Below are 25,184 nucleotides of genomic sequence, written 5' to 3'. Positions count from 1 at the left end.
CTATTGGATTTGCAAATTACAAGACTTACTTTAGAATTCGGTTTGGCCGCAGCTGATGAATTTCAACTGGATATTCATTTGACCAGACTTCATTTTCTGTAGCTGTAAACAATAAGAATAAGGGACATGGAAAAGTTTTTAGCTGCACAAATGAGAAAATCTAGGCTTATGAAATTGGCAGGAGCCGCGCGGACGCGTTCCCCCTCAGGAACAAATTATGACGTAGACTCTCCCTCAATGGGGAGATCTTAGGCAAGCGCCCTTCCAAAGTGCAATGGAAGTCACTAACATAGGCCATGGTCCTTCATGATCAACCATAGACCCCGTCCAGGTAAGTATGATTTACAGTTGCATTTCACGCTTGGTTTATAGGGATGTTTTTCTCAATCTTTTCTCCTACCTAACTTATGTGGTTCTATTATTACCTTTCATTTACACTATTCCTTGTTTTCACGGATAGAAGTTAACCTACAATTTTCTTACCATCATTGTGCCCAAAAGCACTATTCCTTGAAACTTAAAAGCGCGATAGGGGCCATAGAGCGTGCTTCAAACAAATCTGATCAAGTGAATATGATATTCCAAGTCATCAATAATCCATCGTTATTGCACTCTGGAGTTTGTTCAGGGCCTGCTTACTCTTTTGGCTGACAAGGAGATGGAACGGATAAGAACAATAAACACATATTACACCCCTGCAGCAACGCAGGCCTAGGCAGTACCGCAAGATCTGAAATGCTTAACAATTAGATTTGGTGGGGGTGCACCAGGCCATTGCAGTAGTGCAACGCAAAGGCGACGCATGAGAACCCCAGCAGCAAGCTGCTGTGATGGGAACTCCCCCATGAAAAAAATTAATTTAATATCGTGTGAGCCGATGGCTCACATATCAGATATTAAACTGATAAGAACAGATACTACACTTGATCTTAGCCAAAAGGCCGAGAAAGGTATACTTCTTCGAGTTTCACAATTCAACTTTTATAGGTCACAGAATTCACAATATGTTACAGCTTAATCGTTGTGGGGCAAAAGCTAAAACACTAAACATTAGAATTCACAAAGATAGTCAGACAGAGATTTTAAGCGATGGAAACAAAAAAAATCACCATTATAGAGAACTACAAATCCACGGCTATGAATTCAATTTTCACAGCCTCATAACTACGAGTCATAATCTTCTTTGTGACGAATACATGACAGTGAAACCCAAAAGGTACGTGTTCAACTGAGATTTATATTTTGCAACGCACATGTAGAAAATAACCAAGAGGACGCCGATTCGCATTCAGCAAGAGAATGTCGATTCACAAATTCATAAAAAGAAGGAAGGACTACTGCAGATATAACAGAAAGACCACGCGGCTTCTGGAAGTCAACTCTCCAAACCTACGATAGATAGATATATATCAATCTGATTCCACAAGTATTTGTATCACCACCAAATAATATTTCTTACAGTCAGCAAAGTCTAAAACCTTAACTCCGCCGCCACATCCAGTGCCAAACATAATTACCCAAACTGTAGGTGCACAACATGGAAGTCAGAACTCCCGGATACAGCAAACCCACACCATGGAAAGACTATCCGCAACGACAACAGCCCAAGGACCGGAAAACTTCCAACATTTAATCAACTATGCACAAATGGGGGATACCTTCACGCTATTTTGCTTCACCATCATTGAACTCTTTGCTTCTGCAAATGATTGGTAATGGTTGTGATGCTCATGGGGTTGAAGTCGTGTGTGCTTTTATATTTATCTTTTGAGTATTTCAGATCACACGAGGAATTTTCTTGTGCTATTTCGTTGTTGTAAGTTTGTCATTAAAATGTGTTAAGCTTTTATTAGAAAATAACTACTAGTGTTGTAAACTTATAAACCGACCAAGTAATTGGAGAGTAGTAACTCATTAGTTCCCTATTACTATTTGCTGAAAGAGATCAGGTCGTTGGACACTCTCTCCGATTTCATTTCATTTGATTGATTTTCAGTTTTTCACTACAAGACTGAATAACACAGATATAGAGTACATAAACATTTGAATTATGTTGACCACCTGAGCCGGTGACCGACATACAGATTGACTCACTATTGCCAGTAACCATACTCATACATTAAGCATGCACAACACACACAAATCACACGCTTTTAAGACCAGAGTCTAATGCAGGTGCAGAGATACTGAGCTTGAATATGAGAAAATAGAATCTCACAGTAGACAAACCTTTTGTAAGGATGTCTGCAATCTGTTCTCGGGTAGACAAGAAAAAAACCTTGGCCGCAATTAATTCTCTGACATAATAAAAAGCAATCTCAAATATGCTTTCATTCTGTTGTGAAAAATGTTAAGTCATGTTATCACACCACAATACTGGAGGTTTAGAGCGTTTCAAATGAAGTTCAGAGCAAATAATTTCGGAAGTTGCATCAGCTAAATCAGCCTCAATGCTGGATCTGGAGACAGTCTTTTGTCTCCAATAGCACCAAGATATTAGGTTTGGTACCAAAAATATTGCCATGCCACTTGTCAGAGATATCTCCAGCCTAGTCAGCATCAAAGTTGGCTTGCGTTTGTAATAAGATGATAGATGATCCACTTCTTCTACTTTAGAAGACTCTTCTTCTTCTTCTGAATTTTCTACTGCCAGTCAAGTTTGTTCTTAGATTCATCTTCCTTATTATCAAACCCCATCACATCATTACAATAAAACTTGATAGCAGAAACTACTCATTATGGCGTGCGCAATTTTTGCCTTATCTTCAAGGCTACGACCTAGATGGTTACGTTACCGGTGAAAAACCTTGCCCCTAGGCTTTTCTTGCTGATAAATCCACAATTTGCTCCTTGGAAAAAACAAGATAAGATCCTCCTTGGTTGGTTTTCTCATCCCTCACTCCTGGTGTTCTTCACAAGTTCATCGTCTTACTACCTCTAAAGAAGTTTGGTCTTCTCTTGAATCTATGTTTGCTTCGAAATCGGATGCTCATACTCATCATCTTATATGCGAGCATATATAGATCGTGCTTGTGATATTGTTAATAGTCTTGTTGCTGCAAATACTATTGTTACCGATAGTGAATTCGTCATTGTCTTCTTGCTGCATTAGACACTTCTTATGATTCCATGGTTACTTATGTCACCACTAATATGCATGGATTCTATGAAAACTGAAGACTTTATTACTTACCTCCTTACCTTTGAGCTACGTCTGGAGCAACAAACAAAAGATCTAAAACTCTCAACATGTGGCTAATATTGCTTCACATAACTCATCTCGCCCATCATCCTCACCATCTGGTTTTCAGCCTCGGAACTGTACCAATGACCTTTCTCGTCTACATCTTCATTCAGAGTATAAAGATCCTGATTAGGAATGCACAAACCTTAAATATGTATCTAATCCCTAGGTTGCAATGCCTTCACTGATATACCAAAGAATGCAACCCAAGTATGGTAGCATACAGGATCCGCAGTATCTGTAGTGTTGCTGGAATGCACTGTTTTTTCACAGATGTCTAAATATAGATAAATAATAATATTTTATAAATTCTAATTAGGCTAAGTTTCTAATTTTCCTAATCACAAAATATTTACTCATTTAAGTCTTTAAACTTTAAGTCCAGTGATCTGATTGATCTTCTGTAGGTGTCCGAGCCTTGAGACATTAATAACAAAATATTTTCTTTAATGTCTAGACAAAACAATAAGATTTTTATTTTCTCAATAAACAATTTCTTCAATCTCTAGACAAAAATAAATAAAAATAAATTCTAAGGTTCATTAAAATAAAAATTCTTTGCATTGGAAACAAGATTTGTTTGTTTTATTGCAATGAAAACAACATTTCTTTGCATTCGGAACATGGTTTGTTGTTTTTAGTGCAAGAATAACCAATTTCTAGTAGAATATGACAAAAAAACATAATTTCCAATACCCTAAAATAATTCTTTATTAAACCTTAACATGTATACGGGTATACAAGTTAACAAAAGTCAAATTCTAATTAGGCTAAGTTTAAGTTTCCTAATCACAAAATATTTACTCATTTAAGTCTCGATATCCAAAGGTGTATGAGCTTTGAGACATTAATAAGAAAATATTTTCTTTAATTTCTAGACAATTTAGTAAGATTTTTATTTTCTCAGTAAACAACTATAAATTGAAGTCTGAAGGTGCACATAGTTGTCCATTAAAGTCTGTTTTATCTAAAAAATGGAGAGAACTTTTTTCATTTTTTTCTAATAATTACTCATGTTTCACTAATATTAAACTCGGTCATTGCGGTGAATCCAAAGAAAGGGTTTAGTATCAAAATGATCCATATAGACTCCAAAGAATCACCTTTATATCAAGGTGATCATCTAACACCACACGACAGGCTCCAAAGACTCGTCGAACAATCTAAAGCTAAAGCACGTTATATGGAGTCGCAAATATTTCTCCAGAGCAATACAACACATTCTATGAATTCCGATGTTGCACGTCTGCCCGTAGTTTACGATGCAAGGTCGTTTTATGTTGCAACGGTTGGTTTAGGTACGTTTCCTGGCAAACAGAAAACATTCATGAATTATTATTTAATGATTGATACAAATAGTTATCAGACATGGCTTCAGTGTGAAGGTTCCGATAAAACTTTCAAACAAGATATGCCACTTTATCCTTCCAAATTGTCAACTACATTTCGTATTGTTTATTGTAATACGCACCCTCTTTGCACCGGAGATAGGTGCACCGGAGATGGTGTGTGCATTTACGAAGCAAGCTATGGGGGTGGATCAGTTACAAATGGTGTTATTGCTGAAGAACTATTCATTCTAGGCTCCGATACTGGTGGCTTTGAAAGTATCCAATTACACATGGGTTTTGGTCTTGTCCAACCGAATTTCGAAAGAAGTTGGGGTAATAATCACCTATACGGCAAACCTGATATTATTGCAGGAATACTTGGTTTAGGATTAGGACAATGGTCTTTTATAAACCAATTAGGTGCTACTGGACAAGGCAAATTTTCCTACTGTTTAGAGGCGTTTAACAGTAAAATCGAAGGATCGGATACATATTTAAGATTTGGTGCAGATGCGATAATTGGACAAGTAGGCCAAAAAGTACAGAGAACTCCCATTGTTGTGCCTGAGCTATTTCAACGCCGCTCTATTACTTAAATCTAGAAGATATCAGTGTAGGTAAAACGAGAATAAGATTTCCAAGAGGTACTTTCGAGCTTAAAAGCCAAGGAACTGGCGGTTGTGTCATAGATTCCGGTACTCCAATATCCATCATGTATATAGGCCATTTTGATAAAGTGGCAAATTTGGTGAAGGCACATTTTAACGGGCTCGGAGTTGAATATGTTGTAAAACGATTGAGTTATGAAGTTTGTTTCCGTCTACCAGGAAAATTTGATACTGCTAACTTTCCTTCGTTAACACTTCATTTTGAGAAGTCCGATTATGTTATTTCGGATTATAAAGAAAGTTTTGTGACACTAGATTTTGAAACTGTTTGTTTAGACATTTTCCCAAAAGATGAGGATACATGGCCTTTTTTTTCTAGGAGCTTTGCAACAAGTTAATAAATGCATTTTATATAATGTTATGGACCAGTCCCTCTCTTTCGCTGATGAGTATTGCAAATTAGGCTCGTGAAGGGGGACAATGCCATTTAATAAAATTATTATTCATTTTAATGTAAAGAAATATAATGTTTGTTAGATAAAATGAATAATAATTTACCAGGCAGTCTCTTTTTCTTTTTACCTCAGAAAACCATTTTGTTATTGTGAAATTCATCTACTATTTTGGAAGCCTAGTTATGATAAAATCCTAAGACTGACAAGCTAAATAAGAGATATAGTTGTCTCACCAGGTTGATTTCCATGAAGCTGAATGCTTCCACCTGCCGTATTTGCTTGTACAGACATCTGTTTATTTATTCAAAATTTAAGATTCTTAGAACTATCAGACAGTTTTAAATGGTTTATCAGTCGACATAAGAGGACCTTAAAAGTAATTCCTGTCAATCAGTGTCCCCTAGGCAAGCAAGAAGAAGTAACTACAATCTCTTTCCTTTCTCTTCTCCAATCAACAATACAGTTCCGTCTTCTACAATACAGGTTATGCAGAAACAAAATCCCCCTCTCCATTCAAACATTTCCCTTGTTTCAAATCTGAGTTAGAAACCCATTCCTAATTTCGGAATTGTTGTTAGGATTTCAAAGTTTCACTTATCCCCGGCCTGGGAAGAGAGTTAAAACACACGGAAGGTTTAACAATTTGGTGTGTTTTTATATAGCTTGCAAAACCTTAGTCCCGCATCATATAAATTACATGTCAGCCTATGATTTATATACCACAAAACCAGACTAACTAGCATTGAGTCAGGTGTACAGGAGCTGTAGTTTGGCTGCGGAGGTGCCGTGCGCCCATGGTTGCTGCCCTCCCTCCTCTGAGGGATGGGTTCAGGTCACACTTTATTTTCTTTTTTGGGCATTGCCTCACAAGCTATTCTGAGGCAATAGGATTATAGAAACTAAGTAACATTTGTTTGTTTATTTAAGCTCATACTTAGCAACGAGCTTTCTGTAGATGCCAGAGGACCACAAAATAAAGTAAATACCATTGCTGCATGAGAAGATTTGGAACACCTGAAGGGATATTCCAAACGATGCTGCCCTTGCTAAAAGGATAATGCGATCCAAGTCCTCATCGGCTAAGGATAAACCACATAAAGTCTAGGATATACTTATCCAAGAATGGTTTGGAGGGCAGAGCATTTTGGGTTTGCCCAACTGCCTCCTTTCTAGAAGATTAAAAATGAAAGAAGCTCTAATAAGTTTGAAATGAAACACAAAAACATTTGGATTTAAAGATTGTTGGGTTCCTCTAGAAAAGAGAAACCCTCCAAAAATAGGCGTATGCCGCTTATATATGGCAAGTACACGGTATTCTTTAGTAAAAGGCGAAAGAATAGTTCGCTTTGTGCTTACCACACGGCTGCGTGATTCTTTAGCAAGAGTGAAGAACTAGTTATATACAGATCATTTTAAGGATAGTTATGCTTTGTAACGTATGTGGGACTAACCTTTTTTCATTGCAAGTCTCATTTGAGATTTAAAGTCACCACCAGTCCAAGTTATGTTGCAGCCCTAGCTAGATCCCATCCCCTCAAACATTTCTACACACTTGGTCTTAGCATGGTATCATCATTCTTTAAACAACTTTTTCTCTCTTCTTACGACTCCTGCAGCATGACAAAAATTCGATTAAGATGCAAAAATGAATAACTGAAATCTTAAAGAGCTAGTGCAGAAATAATCGACTCCTCTAAGTATTTTACAAGGAGATTATCAGTGAAATTAATTGAAAAGCTGCAATTAAACCCCATATACCGTTGCCAACAACTTAATGCAGGAATGTGCACAAAGTTTGATGATCAGATTTCTCAATGAAGTACTTCGGCTGGATATATATAGATGCATTGTTCCAAGTCTCAGATCAACCCCTAATGTGCTGCTGAAGTTTCTTCAAAGTGCAAGGCTCGAATCACATTTAACTAGCTATTGGATTTGCAAATTACAAGACTTACTTTAGAATTCGGTTTGGCCGCAGCTGATGAATTTCAACTGGATATTCATTTGACCAGACTTCATTTTCTGTAGCTGTAAACAATAAGAATAAGGGACATGGAAAAGTTTTTTAGCTGCACAAATGAGAAAATCTAGGCTTATGAAATTGGCAGGAGCCGCGCGGACGCGTTCCCCCTCAGGAACAAATTATGACGTAGACTCTCCCTCAATGGGGAGATCTTAGGCAAGCGCCCTTCCAAAGTGCAATGGAAGTCACTAACATAGGCCATGGTCCTTCATGATCAACCATAGACCCCGTCCAGGTAAGTATGATTTACAGTTGCATTTCACGCTTGGTTTATAGGGATGTTTTTCTCAATCTTTTCTCCTACCTAACTTATGTGGTTCTATTATTACCTTTCATTTACACTATTCCTTGTTTTCACGGATAGAAGTTAACCTACAATTTTCTTACCATCATTGTGCCCAAAAGCACTATTCCTTGAAACTTAAAAGCGCGATAGGGGCCATAGAGCGTGCTTCAAACAAATCTGATCAAGTGAATATGATATTCCAAGTCATCAATAATCCATCGTTATTGCACTCTGGAGTTTGTCTCAGGGCCTGCTTACTCTTTTGGCTGACAAGGAGATGGAACGGATAAGAACACATATTACACCCCTGCAGCAACGCAGGCCTAGGCAGTACCGCAAGATCTGAAATGCTTAACAATTAGATTTGGTGGGGGTGCACCAGGCCATTGCAGTAGTGCAACGCAAAGGCGACGCATGAGAACCCCAGCAGCAAGCTGCTGTGATGGGAACTCCCCCATGAAAAAAATTAATTTAATATCGTGTGAGCCGATGGCTCACATATCAGATATTAAACTGATAAGAACAGATACTACACTTGATCTTAGCCAAAAGGCCGAGAAAGGTATACTTCTTCGAGTTTCACAATTCAACTTTTATAGGTCACAGAATTCACAATATGTTACAGCTTAATCGTTGTGGGGCAAAAGCTAAAACACTAAACATTAGAATTCACAAAGATAGTCAGACAGAGATTTTAAGCGATGGAAACAAAAAAAATCACCATTATAGAGAACTACAAATCCACGGCTATGAATTCAATTTTCACAGCCTCATAACTACGAGTCATAATCTTCTTTGTGACGAATACATGACAGTGAAACCCAAAAGGTACGTGTTCAACTGAGATTTATATTTTGCAACGCACATGTAGAAAATAACCAAGAGGACGCCGATTCGCATTCAGCAAGAGAATGTCGATTCACAAATTCATAAAAAGAAGGAAGGACTACTGCAGATATAACAGAAAGACCACGCGGCTTCTGGAAGTCAACTCTCCAAACCTAGGAAGCATAGATATATATCAATCTGATTCCACAAGTATTTGTATCACCACCAAATAATATTTCTTACAGTCAGCAAAGTCTAAAACCTTAACTCCGCCGCCACATCCAGTGCCAAACATAATTACCCAAACTGTAGGTGCACAACATGGAAGTCAGAACTCCCGGATACAGCAAACCCACACCATGGAAAGACTATCCGCAACGACAACAGCCCAAGGACCGGAAAACTTCCAACATTTAATCAACTATGCACAAATGGGGGATACCTTCACGCTATTTTGCTTCACCATCATTGAACTCTTTGCTTCTGCAAATGATTGGTAATGGTTGTGATGCTCATGGGGTTGAAGTCGTGTGTGCTTTTATATTTTATCTTTTGAGTATTTCAGATCACACGAGGAATTTTCTTGTGCTATTTCGTTGTTGTAAGTTTGTCATTAAAATGTGTTAAGCTTTTATTAGAAAATAACTACTAGTGTTGTAAACTTATAAACCGACCAAGTAATTGGAGAGTAGTAACTCATTAGTTCCCTATTACTATTTGCTGAAAGAGATCAGGTCGTTGGACACTCTCTCCGATTTCATTTCATTTGATTGATTTTCAGTTTTTCACTACAAGACTGAATAACACAGATATAGAGTACATAAACATTTGAATTATGTTGACCACCTGAGCCGGTGACCGACATACAGATTGACTCACTATTGCCAGTAACCATACTCATACATTAAGCATGCACAACACACACAAATCACACGCTTTTAAGACCAGAGTCTAATGCAGGTGCAGAGATACTGAGCTTGAATATGAGAAAATAGAATCTCACAGTAGACAAACCTTTTGTAAGGATGTCTGCAATCTGTTCTCGGGTAGACAAGAAAAAAACCTTGGCCGCAATTAATTCTCTGACATAATAAAAAGCAATCTCAAATATGCTTTCATTCTGTTGTGAAAAATGTTAAGTCATGTTATCACACCACAATACTGGAGGTTTAGAGCGTTTCAAATGAAGTTCAGAGCAAATAATTTCGGAAGTTGCATCAGCTAAATCAGCCTCAATGCTGGATCTGGAGACAGTCTTTTGTCTCCAATAGCACCAAGATATTAGGTTTGGTACCAAAAATATTGCCATGCCACTTGTCAGAGATATCTCCAGCCTAGTCAGCATCAAAGTTGGCTTGCGTTTGTAAATAAGATGATCCACTTCTTCTACTTTAGAAGACTCTTCTTCTTCTTCTGAATTTTCTACTGCCAGTCAAGTTTGTTCTTAGATTCATCTTCCTTATTATCAAACCCCATCACATCATTACAATAAAACTTGATAGCAGAAACTACTCATTATGGCGTGCGCAATTTTTGCCTTATCTTCAAGGCTACGACCTAGATGGTTACGTTACCGGTGAAAAACCTTGCCCCTAGGCTTTTCTTGCTGATAAATCCACAATTTGCTCCTTGGAAAAAACAAGATAAGATCCTCCTTGGTTGGTTATTCTCATCCCTCACTCCTGGTGTTCTTCATCAAGTTCATCGTCTTACTACCTCTAAAGAAGTTTGGTCTTCTCTTGAATCTATGTTTGCTTCGAAATCGGATGCTCATACTCATCATCTTATATGCGAGCATATATAGATCGTGCTTGTGATATTGTTAATAGTCTTGTTGCTGCAAATACTATTGTTACCGATAGTGAATTCGTCATTGTCTTCTTGCTGCATTAGACACTTCTTATGATTCCATGGTTACTTATGTCACCACTAATATGCATGGATTCTATGAAAACTGAAGACTTTATTACTTACCTCCTTACCTTTGAGCTACGTCTGGAGCAACAAACAAAATCTAAAACTCTCAACATGTGGCTAATATTGCTTCACATAACTCATCTCGCCCATCATCCTCACCATCTGGTTTTCAGCCTCGGAACTGTACCAATGACCTTTCTCGTCTACATCTTCATTCAGAGTATAAAGATCCTGATTAGGAATGCACAAACCTTAAATATGTATCTAATCCCTAGGTTGCAATGCCTTCACTGATATACCAAAGAATGCAACCCAAGTATGGTAGCATACAGGATCCGCAGTATCTGTAGTGTTGCTGGAATGCACTGTTTTTTCACAGATGTCTAAATATAGATAAATAATAATATTTTATAAATTCTAATTAGGCTAAGTTTCTAATTTTCCTAATCACAAAATATTTACTCATTTAAGTCTTTAAACTTTAAGTCCAGTGATCTGATTGATCTTCTGTAGGTGTCCGAGCCTTGAGACATTAATAACAAAATATTTTCTTTAATGTCTAGACAAAACAATAAGATTTTTATTTTCTCAATAAACATTTCTTCAATCTCTAGACAAAAATAAATAATATAAATTCTAAGATTCATTAAAATAAAAATTCTTTGCATTGGAAACAAGATTTGTTTGTTTTATTGCAATGAAAACAACATTTCTTTGCATTCGGAACATGGTTTGTTGTTTTTAGTGCAAAATAACCAATTTCTAGTAGAATATGACAAAAAAACATAATTTCCAATACCCTAAAATAATTCTTTATTAAACCTTAACATGTATACGGGTATACAAGTTAACAAAAGTCAAATTCTAATTAGGCTAAGTTTAAGTTTCCTAATCACAAAATTTACTCATTTAAGTCTCGATATCCAAAGGTGTATGAGCTTTGAGACATTAATAAGAAAATATTTTCTTTAATTTCTAGACAATTTAGTAAGATTTTTATTTTCTCAGTAAACAACTATAAATTGAAGTCTGAAGGTGCACATAGTTGTCCATTAAAGTCTGTTTTATCTAAAAAATGGAGAGAACTTTTTTCATTTTTTTCTAATAATTACTCATGTTTCACTAATATTAAACTCGGTCATTGCGGTGAATCCAAAGAAAGGGTTTAGTATCAAAATGATCCATATAGACTCCAAAGAATCACCTTTATATCAAGGTGATCATCTAACACCACACGACAGGCTCCAAAGACTCGTCGAACAATCTAAAGCTAAAGCACGTTATATGGGTCGCAAATATTTCTCCAGAGCAATACAACACACTCTATGAATTCCGATGTTGCACGTCTGCCCGTAGTTTACGATGCAAGGTCGTTTTATGTTGCAACGGTTGGTTTAGGTACGTTTCCTGGCAAACAGAAAACATTCATGAATTATTATTTAATGATTGATACAAATAGTTATCAGACATGGCTTCAGTGTGAAGGTTCCGATAAAACTTTCAAACAAGATATGCCACTTTATCCTTCCAAATTGTCAACTACATTTCGTATTGTTTATTGTAATACGCACCCTCTTTGCACCGGAGATAGGTGCACCGGAGATGGTGTGTGCATTTACGAAGCAAGCTATGGGGGTGGATCAGTTACAAATGGTGTTATTGCTGAAGAACTATTCATTCTAGGCTCCGATACTGGTGGCTTTGAAAGTATCCAATTACACATGGGTTTTGGTCTTGTCCAACCGAATTTCGAAAGAAGTTGGGGTAATAATCACCTATACGGCAAACCTGATATTATTGCAGGAATACTTGGTTTAGGATTAGGACAATGGTCTTTTATAAACCAATTAGGTGCTACTGGACAAGGCAAATTTTCCTACTGTTTAGAGGCGTTTAACAGTAAAATCGAAGGATCAGATACATATTTAAGATTTGGTGCAGATGCGATAATTGGACAAGTAGGCCAAGTACAGAGAACTCCCATTGTTGTGCCTGAGCTATTTCAACGCCGCTCTATTACTTAAATCTAGAAGATATCATGTAGGTAAAACGAGAATAAGATTTCCAAGAGGTACTTTCGAGCTTAAAAGCCAAGGAACTGGCGGTTGTGTCATAGATTCCGGTACTCCAATATCCATCATGTATATAGGCCATTTTGATAAAGTGGCAATTTGGTGAAGGCACATTTTAACGGGCTCGGAGTTGAATATGTTGTAAAACGATTGAGTTATGAAGTTTGTTTCCGTCTACCAGGAAAATTTGATACTGCTAACTTTCCTTCGTTAACACTTCATTTTGAGAAGTCCGATTATGTTATTTCGGATTATAAAGAAAGTTTTGTGACACTAGATTTTGAAACTGTTTGTTTAGACATTTTCCCAAAAGATGAGGATACATGGCCTTTTTTTTCTAGGAGCTTTGCAACAAGTTAATAAATGCATTTTATATAATGTTATGGACCAGTCCCTCTCTTTCGCTGATGAGTATTGCAAATTAGGCTCGTGAAGGGGGACAATGCCATTTAATAAAATTATTATTCATTTTAATGTAAAGAAATATAATGTTTGTTAGATAAAATGAATAATAATTTACCAGGCAGTCTCTTTTTCTTTTTACCTCAGAAAACCATTTTGTTATTGTGAAATTCATCTACTATTTTGGAAGCCTAGTTATGATAAAATCCTAAGACTGACAAGCTAAATAAGAGATATAGTTGTCTCACCACCAGGTTGATTTCCATGAAGCTGAATGCTTCCACCTGCCGTATTTGCTTGTACAGACATCTGTTTATTTATTCAAAATTTAAGATTCTTAGAACTATCAGACAGTTTTAAATGGTTTATCAGTCGACATAAGAGGACCTTAAAAGTAATTCCTGTCAATCAGTGTCCCCTAGGCAAGCAAGAAGAAGTAACTACAATCTCTTTTTCTTTCTCTTCTCCAATCAACAATACAGTTCCGTCTTCTACAATACAGGTTATGCAGAAACAAAATCCCCCTCTCCATTCAAACATTTCCCTTGTTTCAAATCTGAGTTAGAAACCCATTCCTAATTTCGGAATTGTTGTTAGGATTTCAAAGTTTCACTTATCCCCGGCCTGGGAAGAGAGTTAAAACACACGGAAGGTTTAACAATTTGGTGTGTTTTTATATAGCTTGCAAAACCTTAGTCCCGCATATAAATTACATGTCAGCCTATGATTTATATACCACAAAACCAGACTAACTAGCATTGAGTCAGGTGTACAGGAGCTGTAGTTTGGCTGCGGAGGTGCCGTGCGCCCATGGTTGCTGCCCTCCCTCCTCTGAGGGATGGGTTCAGGTCACACTTTATTTTCTTTTTGGGCATTGCCTCACAAGCTATTCTGAGGCAATAGGATTATAGAAACTAAGTAACATTTGTTTGTTTATTTAAGCTCATACTTAGCAACGAGCTTTCTGTAGATGCCAGAGGACCACAAAAATAAAGTAAATACCATTGCTGCATGAGAAGATTTGGAACACCTGAAGGGATATTCCAAACGATGCTGCCCTTGCTAAAAGGATAATGCGATCCAAGTCCTCATCGGCTAAGGATAAACCACATAAAGTCTAGGATATACTTATCCAAGAATGGTTTGGAGGGCAGAGCATTTTGGGTTTGCCCAACTGCCTCCTTTCTAGAAGATTAAAAATGAAAGAAGCTCTAATAAGTTTGAAATGAAACACAAAAACATTTGGATTTAAAGATTGTTGGGTTCCTCTAGAAAAGAGAAACCCTCCAAAAATAGGCGTATGCCGCTTATATATGGCAAGCACGGTATTCTTTAGTAAAAGGCGAAAGAATAGTTCGCTTTGTGCTTACCACACGGCTGCGTGATTCTTTAGCAAGAGTGAAGAACTAGTTATATACAGATCATTTTAAGGATAGTTATGCTTTGTAACGTATGTGGGACTAACCTTTTTTATTGCAAGTCTCATTTGAGATTTAAAGTCACCACCAGTCCAAGTTATGTTGCAGCCCTAGCTAGATCCCATCCCCTCAAACATTTCTACACACTTGGTCTTAGCATGGTATCATCATTCTTTAAACAACTTTTTCTCTCTTCTTACGACTCCTGCAGCATGACAAAAATTCGATTAAGATGCAAAATGAATAACTGAAATCTTAAAGAGCTAGTGCAGAAATAATCGACTCCTCTAAGTATTTTACAAGGAGATTATCAGTGAAATTAATTGAAAAGCTGCAATTAAACCCCATATACCGTTGCCAACAACTTAATGCAGGAATGTGCACAAAGTTTGATGATCAGATTTCTCAATGAAGTACTTCGGCTGGATATTATAGATGCATTGTTCCAAGTCTCAGATCAACCCCTAATGTGCTGCTGAAGTTTCTTCAAAGTGCAAGGCTCGAATCACATTTAACTAGCTATTGGATTTGCAAATTACAAGACTTACTTTAGAATTCGGTTTGGCCGCAGCTGATGAATTTCAACTGGATATTCATTTGACCAGACTTCATTTTCTGTAGCTGTAAACAATAAGAATAAGGGACATGGAAAAGTTTTTTAGCTGCACAAATGAGAAATCTAGGCTTATGAAATTGGCAGGAGCCGCGCGGACGCGTTCCCCCTCAGGAACAAATTATGACGTAGACTCTCCCTCAATGGGGAGATCTTAGGCAAGCGCCCTTCCAAAGTGCAATGGAAGTCACTAACATAGGCCATGGTCCTTCATGATCAACCATAGACCCCGTCCAGGTAAGTATGATTTACAGTTGCATTTCACGCTTGGTTTATAGGGATGTTTTTCTCAATCTTTTCTCCTACCTAACTATGTGGTTCTATTATTACCTTTCATTTACACTATTCCTTGTTTTCACGGATAGAAGTTAACCTACAATTTTCTTACCATCATTGTGCCCAAAAGCACTATTCCTTGAAACTTAAAAGCGCGATAGGGGCCATAGAGCGTGCTTCAAACAAATCTGATCAAGTGAATATGATATTCCAAGTCATCAATAATCCATCGTTATTGCACTCTGGAGTTTGTCTCAGGGCCTGCTTACTCTTTTGGCTGACAAGGAGATGGAACGGATAAGAACACATATTACACCCCTGCAGCAACGCAGGCCTAGGCAGTACCGCAAGATCTGAAATGCTTAACAATTAGATTTGGTGGGGGTGCACCAGGCCATTGCAGTAGTGCAACGCAAAGGCGACGCATGAGAACCCAGCAGCAAGCTGCTGTGATGGGAACTCCCCCATGAAAAAAATTAATTTAATATCGTGTGAGCCGATGGCTCACATATCAGATATTAAACTGATAAGAACAGATACTACACTTGATCTTAGCCAAAAGGCCGAGAAAGGTATACTTCTTCGAGTTTCACAATTCAACTTTTATAGGTCACAGAATTCACAATATGTTACAGCTTAATCGTTGTGGGGCAAAAGCTAAAACACTAAACATTAGAATTCACAAAGATAGTCAGACAGAGATTTTAAGCGATGGAAACAAAAAAAATCACCATTATAGAGAACTACAAATCCACGGCTATGAATTCAATTTTCACAGCCTCATAACTACGAGTCATAATCTTCTTTGTGACGAATACATGACAGTGAAACCCAAAAGGTACGTGTTCAACTGAGATTTATATTTTGCAACGCACATGTAGAAAATAACCAAGAGGACGCCGATTCGCATTCAGCAAGAGAATGTCGATTCACAAATTCATAAAAAGAAGGAAGGACTACTGCAGATATAACAGAAAGACCACGCGGCTTCTGGAAGTCAACTCTCCAAACCTAGGAAGCATAGATATATATCAATCTGATTCCACAAGTATTTGTATCACCACCAAATAATATTTCTTACAGTCAGCAAAGTCTAAAACCTTAACTCCGCCGCCACATCCAGTGCCAAACATAATTACCCAAACTGTAGGTGCACAACATGGAAGTCAGAACTCCCGGATACAGCAAACCCACACCATGGAAAGACTATCCGCAACGACAACAGCCCAAGGACCGGAAAACTTCCAACATTTAATCAACTATGCACAAATGGGGGATACCTTCACGCTATTTTGCTTCACCATCATTGAACTCTTTGCTTCTGCAAATGATTGGTAATGGTTGTGATGCTCATGGGGTTGAAGTCGTGTGTGCTTTTATATTTTATCTTTTGAGTATTTCAGATCACACGAGGAATTTTCTTGTGCTATTTCGTTGTTGTAAGTTTGTCATTAAAATGTGTTAAGCTTTTATTAGAAAATAACTACTAGTGTTGTAAACTTATAAACCGACCAAGTAATTGGAGAGTAGTAACTCATTAGTTCCCTATTACTATTTGCTGAAAGAGATCAGGTCGTTGGACACTCTCTCCGATTTCATTTCATTTGATTGATTTTCAGTTTTTCACTACAAGACTGAATAACACAGATATAGAGTACATAAACATTTGAATTATGTTGACCACCTGAGCCGGTGACCGACATACAGATTGACTCACTATTGCCAGTAACCATACTCATACATTAAGCATGCACAACACACACAAATCACACGCTTTTAAGACCAGAGTCTAATGCAGGTGCAGAGATACTGAGCTTGAATATGAGAAAATAGAATCTCACAGTAGACAAACCTTTTGTAAGGATGTCTGCAATCTGTTCTCGGGTAGACAAGAAAAAAACCTTGGCCGCAATTAATTCTCTGACATAATAAAAAGCAATCTCAAATATGCTTTCATTCTGTTGTGAAAAATGTTAAGTCATGTTATCACACCACAATACTGGAGGTTTAGAGCGTTTCAAATGAAGTTCAGAGCAAATAATTTCGGAAGTTGCATCAGCTAAATCAGCCTCAATGCTGGATCTGGAGACAGTCTTTTGTCTCCAATAGCACCAAGATATTAGGTTTGGTACCAAAAATATTGCCATGCCACTTGTCAGAGATATCTCCAGCCTAGTCAGCATCAAAGTTGGCTTGCGTTTGTAAATAAGATGATCCACTTCTTCTACTTTAGAAGACTCTTCTTCTTCTTCTGAATTTTCTACTGCCAGTCAAGTTTGTTCTTAGATTCATCTTCCTTATTATCAAACCCCATCACATCATTACAATAAAACTTGATAGCAGAAACTACTCATTATGGCGTGCGCAATTTTTGCCTTATCTTCAAGGCTACGACCTAGATGGTTACGTTACCGGTGAAAAACCTTGCCCCTAGGCTTTTCTTGCTGATAAATCCACAATTTGCTCCTTGGAAAAAACAAGATAAGATCCTCCTTGGTTGGTTATTCTCATCCCTCACTCCTGGTGTTCTTCATCAAGTTCATCGTCTTACTACCTCTAAAGAAGTTTGGTCTTCTCTTGAATCTATGTTTGCTTCGAAATCGGATGCTCATACTCATCATCTTATATGCGAGCATATATAGATCGTGCTTGTGATATTGTTAATAGTCTTGTTGCTGCAAATACTATTGTTACCGATAGTGAATTCGTCATTGTCTTCTTGCTGCATTAGACACTTCTTATGATTCCATGGTTACTTATGTCACCACTAATATGCATGGATTCTATGAAAACTGAAGACTTTATTACTTACCTCCTTACCTTTGAGCTACGTCTGGAGCAACAAACAAAAGATCTAAAACTCTCAACATGTGGCTAATATTGCTTCACATAACTCATCTCGCCCATCATCCTCACCATCTGGTTTTCAGCCTCGGAACTGTACCAATGACCTTTCTCGTCTACATCTTCATTCAGAGTATAAAGATCCTGATTAGGAATGCACAAACCTTAAATATGTATCTAATCCCTAGGTTGCAATGCCTTCACTGATATACCAAAGAATGCAACCCAAGTATGGTAGCATACAGGATCCGCAGTATCTGTAGTGTTGCTGGAATGCACTGTTTTTTCACAGATGTCTAAATATAGATAAATAATAATATTTTATAAATTCTAATTAGGCTAAGTTTCTAATTTTCCTAATCACAAAATATTTACTCATTTAAGTCTTTAAACTTTAAGTCCAGTGATCTGATTGATCTTCTGTAGGTGTCCGAGCCTTGAGACATTAATAACAAAATATTTTCTTTAATGTCTAGACAAAACAATAAGATTTTTATTTTCTCAATAAACAATTTCTTCAATCTCTAGACAAAAATAAATAAAAATAAATTCTAAGGTTCATTAAAATAAAAATTCTTTGCATTGGAAACAAGATTTGTTTGTTTTATTGCAATGAAAACAACATTTCTTTGCATTCGGAACATGGTTTGTTGTTTTTAGTGCAAGAATAACCAATTTCTAGTAGAATATGACAAAAAAACATAATTTCCAATACCCTAAAATAATTCTTTATTAAACCTTAACATGTATACGGGTATACAAGTTAACAAAAGTCAAATTCTAATTAGGCTAAGTTTAAGTTTCCTAATCACAAAATATTTACTCATTTAAGTCTCGATATCCAAAGGTGTATGAGCTTTGAGACATTAATAAGAAAATATTTTCTTTAATTTCTAGACAATTTAGTAAGATTTTTATTTTCTCAGTAAACAACTATAAATTGAAGTCTGAAGGTGCACATAGTTGTCCATTAAAGTCTGTTTTATCTAAAAAATGGAGAGAACTTTTTTCATTTTTTTCTAATAATTACTCATGTTTCACTAATATTAAACTCGGTCATTGCGGTGAATCCAAAGAAAGGGTTTAGTATCAAAATGATCCATATAGACTCCAAAGAATCACCTTTATATCAAGGTGATCATCTAACACCACACGACAGGCTCCAAAGACTCGTCGAACAATCTAAAGCTAAAGCACGTTATATGGAGTCGCAAATATTTCTCCAGAGCAATACAACACACTCTATGAATTCCGATGTTGCACGTCTGCCCGTAGTTTACGATGCAAGGTCGTTTTATGTTGCAACGGTTGGTTTAGGTACGTTTCCTGGCAAACAGAAAACATTCATGAATTATTATTTAATGATTGATACAAATAGTTATCAGACATGGCTTCAGTGTGAAGGTTCCGATAAAACTTTCAAACAAGATATGCCACTTTATCCTTCCAAATTGTCAACTACATTTCGTATTGTTTATTGTAATACGCACCCTCTTTGCACCGGAGATAGGTGCACCGGAGATGGTGTGTGCATTTACGAAGCAAGCTATGGGGGTGGATCAGTTACAAATGGTGTTATTGCTAAAGAACTATTCACTCTAGGCTCTGATACTGGTGGCTTTGAAAGTATCCAATTACACATGGGTTTTGGTCTTGTCCAACAGAATTTCGAAAGAAGTTGGGTAATAATCACCTATACGGCAAACCTGATATTATTGCAGGAATACTTGGTTTAGGATTAGGACAATGGTCTTTTATAAACCAATTAGGTGCTACTGGACAAGGCAAATTTTCCTACTGTTTAGAGGCGTTTAACAGTAAAATCGAAGGATCAGATACATATTTAAGATTTGGTGCAGATGCGATAATTGGACAATTAGGCCAAGAAGTACAGAGAACTCCCACTGTTGTGTCTGAGCTATTTCAAACGCCGCTCTATTACTTAAATCTAGAAGATATCAGTGTAGGTAAAACAAGAATAAGATTTCCAAGAGGTACTTTCGAGCTTAAAAGCCAAGGAACTGGCGGTTGTGTCATAGATTCTGGTACTCCAATATCCATCATGTATAGAGGTCATTTTGATAAAGTGGCAAATTTGGTGAAGGCACATTTTAACGGGCTCGAAGTTGAATATGTTGGAAAACGATTGAGTTATGAAGTTTGTTTCCGTCTACCAGGAAAATTTGATACTGCTAACTTTCCTTCGTTAACACTTCATTTTGAGAAGGCCGATTATGTTATTTCGGATTATAAAGCAAATTTTATGACACTAGATTTTGAAATTGTTTGTTTAGGCATGTTCCCAAAAGATGAGGATACATTTTATATAATGTTATGGACCGGTCCCTCTCTTTCGCTGATGAGTATTGCGAATTAGGCTCGTGAAGGGGGGACAATGCCATTTAATAAAATTATTATTCATTTTAATGTAAAGAAATATAATGTTTGTTAGATAAAATGAATAATAATTTTCCAGGCAGTCTCTTTTTCTTTTTACCTCATAAAACCATTTTGTTATTGTAATTCATCTACTATTTTGGAAGCCTAGTTATGATAAAATCCTAAGACTGACAAGCTAAATAAGAGATATAGTTGTCTCACCAGGTTGATTTCCATGAAGCTGAATGCTTCCACCTGCCGTATTGCCAATACTAGATTGCTAAATAAGCAAGCGTGAGTTCCGATACAGCTTGTAAAATACCTTCTCAAACCCAATCAACTTCTGAGAATAGCATTTGGATATCATACCGGACTCTGAGCACCACGAATCATTGCAGCTTCGTCCTCTTGAAAATCCTGTCTCGATAAGTTTTGAAGGGGCCCATATGATTATTCAAACCGATAATTACACATCTGTCTGTAAAGTGTTTCTTACTTTTCCTTTTTTCTTACGACTGCCCACGAATTCGTAACTGCTACCATGATGCAGAAATAAAACAGAATGCAAGTTAACCTCAACCATCTGCAATTCAATCGCCTGCAAAAATGTAAAGGATGCTTTCGGCTCTCAAAACTGGGAAGGGTGTATACTAAAACAAGAATCAGTTATAAAAAAAATATGCACAGATTCTATAAATGGAGATTTTGTAGTTGCGGAAAATCCCACGGTTACACCCGTTATAATGATAATAACACAGCTTAAGTTTTATGGATTAACCCAAACATTAATGATTGTATACACCACTCTAACACTAATATGATCTTCTCAAGCGTTTTATATTGAATGTATGATGTTCTTACAATGATCTCAAGAAAATAGCTTCTTTATTTTCTCTCTAGAAATGTTCCTTAGCACTCTTACTCAACTGAACCTCCTCTCTCTCTTATTTTTGAATCCTTATATAGGCAAATACATTAGTAGAAGACAACCAAAGTTTACGTGCAAGATCTTAGTTGATCGATCTTATTTCAGTTTGTCTTATTCGTCAGGATTTTAGAGCCGTCCCTATCTTTCGCGATACTGTCTCGTGCTTCCTCTGGTGAATATCGCGTTGTATTTATCGTGTGACTCCTCTTCGTGCTTCACCTTTATTATCGCGTGATTACTCTTCGCCTAATTTCTCTCTTCTTCGTGCTTATGGTTGTTCTGGTTAGAGCGAAGCTGTAGATTTGTTTTGTGCGATATTTCACCCCTACATTTTGTCTTCTCTCGCTTTGTTCTTCTGTAAGTGGAGCAATGCGAGAATTCAAGTTTCGCATTCGTGACTTTTTGCCTTCTTTTACCCGACATTTTTTCGGTTTTTCCGTATGATTATTTCCACGTGCAGTAACTTTACCTTTTCTCGATTGACACATCAAGGTTTCCATTCTTGACCGGTTAATGCTATAGCAGGTATGTCTGTTTTAATAAATACTTCTGAAGAGAGAGAGAGATTCGTCTTCTTCATCTTATTTTTTCCTTCTTCTTTGCTTCGGAAGAACCTATCCCCATAGAATTTGTTTGTTAATTCAAGCCAATCGCTAGACCTTCTTCTAATGAATCATCCCCTCAGTAAGCATCTGTGTTTTGCTTGAATGTTTAATGGTTAACTGAGTTGTTTGGGTTTTCCGTATTTCTGCTGTTGCTAGTGTTCTTGATGTTTATCCCAATTTTAGTATTTCCGTACTTGAATCTGTTGTTTCAGACCTTTTCTGTCCAAGCCTCCGGTAAATCCTGTTGGTGATCGGAAAAGGGTGGCGAAAAGAGATTCTCAGAAACGGAAACTTTCGTCGGGTAAAGAGGGATCTCCTCAGAAGAAGAGAGGTTCGCGCAGCAGGGTCCTCGTGCATGTTGTGAGTCCATTAACGCTGATTCCTCCAGATACTGTCGCACCAGCGAAAGGGCGAGATGACTGCTAATCGTTCTCCTCGACCTCTTTCTATACTTGCCCCTGTTCGTGATCCAGAAGATTCTACTGTGGTATGCTCTTCTCTCGATGCTGTTATCGCGAAGGATTAGCAAGACGCGGATGTTGTTGTGACCAGTGTGGCTGCCGCATCTTCGAAATAGTCTGGGTTAATCTCTATCGCGCTAGGTTCATCGCCTCCAAAGACTGAATCTTAGTCGTCCCAACTTTCCAAGTGCGATAATCTTACAGCCGTTGAATCAGAGGTAAGTTTCTCCCCTGTTGATTTTTATTCCTTTCTTTATTCATCTTTGTTCTTAAGCTTTGGTATTGTAGGAATTTCGCCGTCGTTTGGTTCAGGTTGAGGAACTCTGCAAGTCCGAACAAATCATTCATGATTTGAAGAAGCAAGTTTCCGATCTATCTACTGGAGAGAATGACGTTGCTAGACTTCGCGCGAAGAACGAAAAACTTAAAGGTGAGATTCTGTGAGACCCATGCACGTTTTGCTTTTGCATCGCTCTTCTTGATTTTAGGCCTTTCGTACTTAAGCTTTAAACCGAAAACGCACGTCCGAATGATATGAGTTTGAGTTTTCCGTGAAAGATTCCCGAGACGAATACGCCGCCTTTAAAGCTCAGATTACTCAACTGGAGAATGATCGCCTAGGCTTACATAATCAAGTAGTGAGACTTCAGATTGATAATTCTGGTTGACGTGCTCGTTCCGATCAGCATTGTTCCTTGTCTGGTCAGCTCGTCAGGGCTCTAGAGGTGTCCAATATGCTGAATCGCTCTATTCCTGACGAGAATGGAACCTTGTCTGATGACAACCGTGGTTTGACGGATATTAAGCTTTCTTTTGATGGTGCATATTATAGGCTTTACCGGGATCGCAGTTTATTAAAGCGTTCTCTTCAATCTCAGAAGGATGTATCCAATGATCTGGCGCCAAAGTTGGCAAAATCATCGGAAGAAAGAGATGAGGCTTGCCAGAGTAGAGATAAAACACTAAGGGATCTGCAGTTATTTTAAAATGTTAATCATCATCCTGTAGTTTCGCATGATCTTTGTGTAAATGTTTCGCAGAGTGAAGGTAGACGCGAAGGATGTCGTAATTGTTTCCTCAGTATTTTTTTTCTGTTTAAGTTTTGCCGTTCCAATACATCTTTTTCGCAGAGAAATTTGTCACGCTGAAGAAGAAGCTTGTGACTTCCCAAGAGGGGATGACTAAGGCTCTCAGAGAACGAGATTCTTCCTCCCGACAACCATCTACAACTTCTCTCTTGGTAGCCGAAATTTCGCAGGAGCGTGATGATTTGAGACAGGCCAAGGATGAGTTGGAGTGTTTTTATTCTATTTTGGATCAGGAGTACCAGTCTTTCGTACAGGGGGCTGCCAGGAAATATTCCAAGGCGACTCAAGGACGCGTAAATGAGGAGTCTCAACTCGAGGTTACCTGGGCTTGTGATAAGCATGGGACCAAACACGAAGTGTATCCTCATGTTTCTATCAGCAATGATGAAGAAGATGAAGATCTGGATGCGACCTCTCCTTTGGGCGAACATGTTGATAATAAGGGATCTGGTCCTGTTGATGCTGGCGATGTTGAGAAAAAAAAGATCGTCCTCATACTAGTGGTGGGGATGTCTTGAGTCATCAAGCTACTGATGGTACTAGTGTCTCGGTGCAAGCTACTGATTCTTATCCCGAGACCATTGACTCTTCTTTGGCTGTTGTTGATGTCGTCCCTTCGTAGACTCTTTTCTTTTCTTTATTCGTAAGCATATTTGATTTTTTCTTGGTTCTGGGTGCTCCCAAGCTTGGGGGGCGGGATTTGACTTTGATTTTTCCCTTTTATTTATGCGTTCAAAACGGTACAAGTAATCCTAATTCTATTTTTATTTATATTTAATCTTATCATGTTTCTAAGCATTTAACCGAGAATGTGGGAAGTATGCGATTTTATTATTCCCATACTTGCCTCTGCTTTCCACCTTCGAGGGAATACTAACTTTTTATCATGTTATGCGAATGTGGTTCATGTAATCTAAACGATACCACAATAAATGATACGTATTGATCTCTATACCTTGGTAGCTATTACTATAAAGGCGAAATTCAGAATAATAATAGATGAGAAACTTAGAAAACAGAGCACAAGTAGTAATTCGAAGAAATATCTTCTCTAGATTATGAACAAGATAACGATTACAATTCTCTCTTTTTTACTCCCATAATCTTCTTTAAACAGTGGATTAACCTTAAACTGTTTGCTAAGCTTGCATAAGTATTGTTTCAAGCTTTCTCTAGGTTTTTTGTGTGTGCCCTTAGATATTATCCAAAGCCCTCTATTTATAGCCTTCATCGTTCTCAGACGACCAAGGACTTCTATTAGGAATCTATTTCCTAGACTAAGAGTATTGCCTAAAACAAAAATCTTCTCTAACCAGGAATTCTGCCTAAACAAGGATTCCTACCTAGAATAAGATTCTTCCCTCAACTTATCTTGAGGTTAACTAAGTTCCCTAAAGGAGTACGGA

The 25,184-nt window shown here is 37.5% G+C and overlaps 2 protein-coding genes, 1 long non-coding RNA gene and 8 other non-coding genes across 11 annotated transcripts; 2 read left to right on the top strand and 9 right to left on the bottom strand.

Annotated features, from left to right (window-relative positions):
• Positions 1-177: 177 nt before the first annotated feature.
• Positions 178-339, bottom strand: LOC113362551. The gene has a single exon (XR_003365796.1). It is a non-coding gene; the product is annotated as a U1 spliceosomal RNA (small nuclear RNA).
• Positions 340-756: 417 nt separating this feature from the next.
• On the bottom strand, positions 757-954 carry LOC113362561. Its single transcript, XR_003365802.1, has one exon. It is a non-coding gene; the product is annotated as a U2 spliceosomal RNA (small nuclear RNA).
• Positions 955-4,586: 3,632 nt separating this feature from the next.
• Positions 4,587-5,171, top strand: LOC113359160 (aspartic proteinase CDR1-like). Its single transcript, XM_026602837.1, has one exon. The coding sequence runs from the start codon at positions 4,587-4,589 to the stop codon at positions 5,169-5,171; it is 585 nt and encodes a 194-aa protein (XP_026458622.1).
• Positions 5,172-6,884: 1,713 nt separating this feature from the next.
• On the bottom strand, positions 6,885-7,004 carry LOC113362305. The gene has a single exon (XR_003365682.1). It is a non-coding gene; the product is annotated as a U5 spliceosomal RNA (small nuclear RNA).
• A 738-nt stretch (positions 7,005-7,742) lies between these two features.
• LOC113362550 lies at positions 7,743-7,904 on the bottom strand. The gene has a single exon (XR_003365795.1). It is a non-coding gene; the product is annotated as a U1 spliceosomal RNA (small nuclear RNA).
• Positions 7,905-8,315: 411 nt separating this feature from the next.
• Positions 8,316-8,513, bottom strand: LOC113362560. The gene has a single exon (XR_003365801.1). It is a non-coding gene; the product is annotated as a U2 spliceosomal RNA (small nuclear RNA).
• A 3,621-nt stretch (positions 8,514-12,134) lies between these two features.
• Positions 12,135-12,716, top strand: LOC113359159 (aspartic proteinase CDR1-like). Its single transcript, XM_026602836.1, has one exon. It carries the CDS (start codon positions 12,135-12,137, stop codon positions 12,714-12,716), a length of 582 nt encoding a protein of 193 aa, XP_026458621.1.
• A 1,712-nt stretch (positions 12,717-14,428) lies between these two features.
• Positions 14,429-14,546, bottom strand: LOC113362320. Its single transcript, XR_003365695.1, has one exon. It is a non-coding gene; the product is annotated as a U5 spliceosomal RNA (small nuclear RNA).
• A 734-nt stretch (positions 14,547-15,280) lies between these two features.
• Positions 15,281-15,442, bottom strand: LOC113362549. Its single transcript, XR_003365794.1, has one exon. It is a non-coding gene; the product is annotated as a U1 spliceosomal RNA (small nuclear RNA).
• A 410-nt stretch (positions 15,443-15,852) lies between these two features.
• Positions 15,853-16,049, bottom strand: LOC113362563. Its single transcript, XR_003365804.1, has one exon. It is a non-coding gene; the product is annotated as a U2 spliceosomal RNA (small nuclear RNA).
• LOC113361023 lies at positions 15,884-24,806 on the bottom strand. Its single transcript, XR_003364914.1, has 3 exons — positions 24,796-24,806; positions 21,066-21,069; positions 15,884-16,023 (listed from the first exon to the last, which is right to left on the bottom strand). It is a non-coding gene; the product is annotated as an uncharacterized LOC113361023 (long non-coding RNA).
• Between the last annotated feature and the right edge of the window lie 378 nt (positions 24,807-25,184).

The sequence above is a fragment of the Papaver somniferum genome, chromosome 3 (genome assembly GCF_003573695.1).
Source record: "Papaver somniferum cultivar HN1 chromosome 3, ASM357369v1, whole genome shotgun sequence".
Taxonomy (NCBI): Eukaryota; Viridiplantae; Streptophyta; class Magnoliopsida; order Ranunculales; family Papaveraceae; genus Papaver; species Papaver somniferum.
Note: the sequence above shows the minus strand (reverse complement) of the source record. Positions and strands in the feature narration are given on the sequence as shown.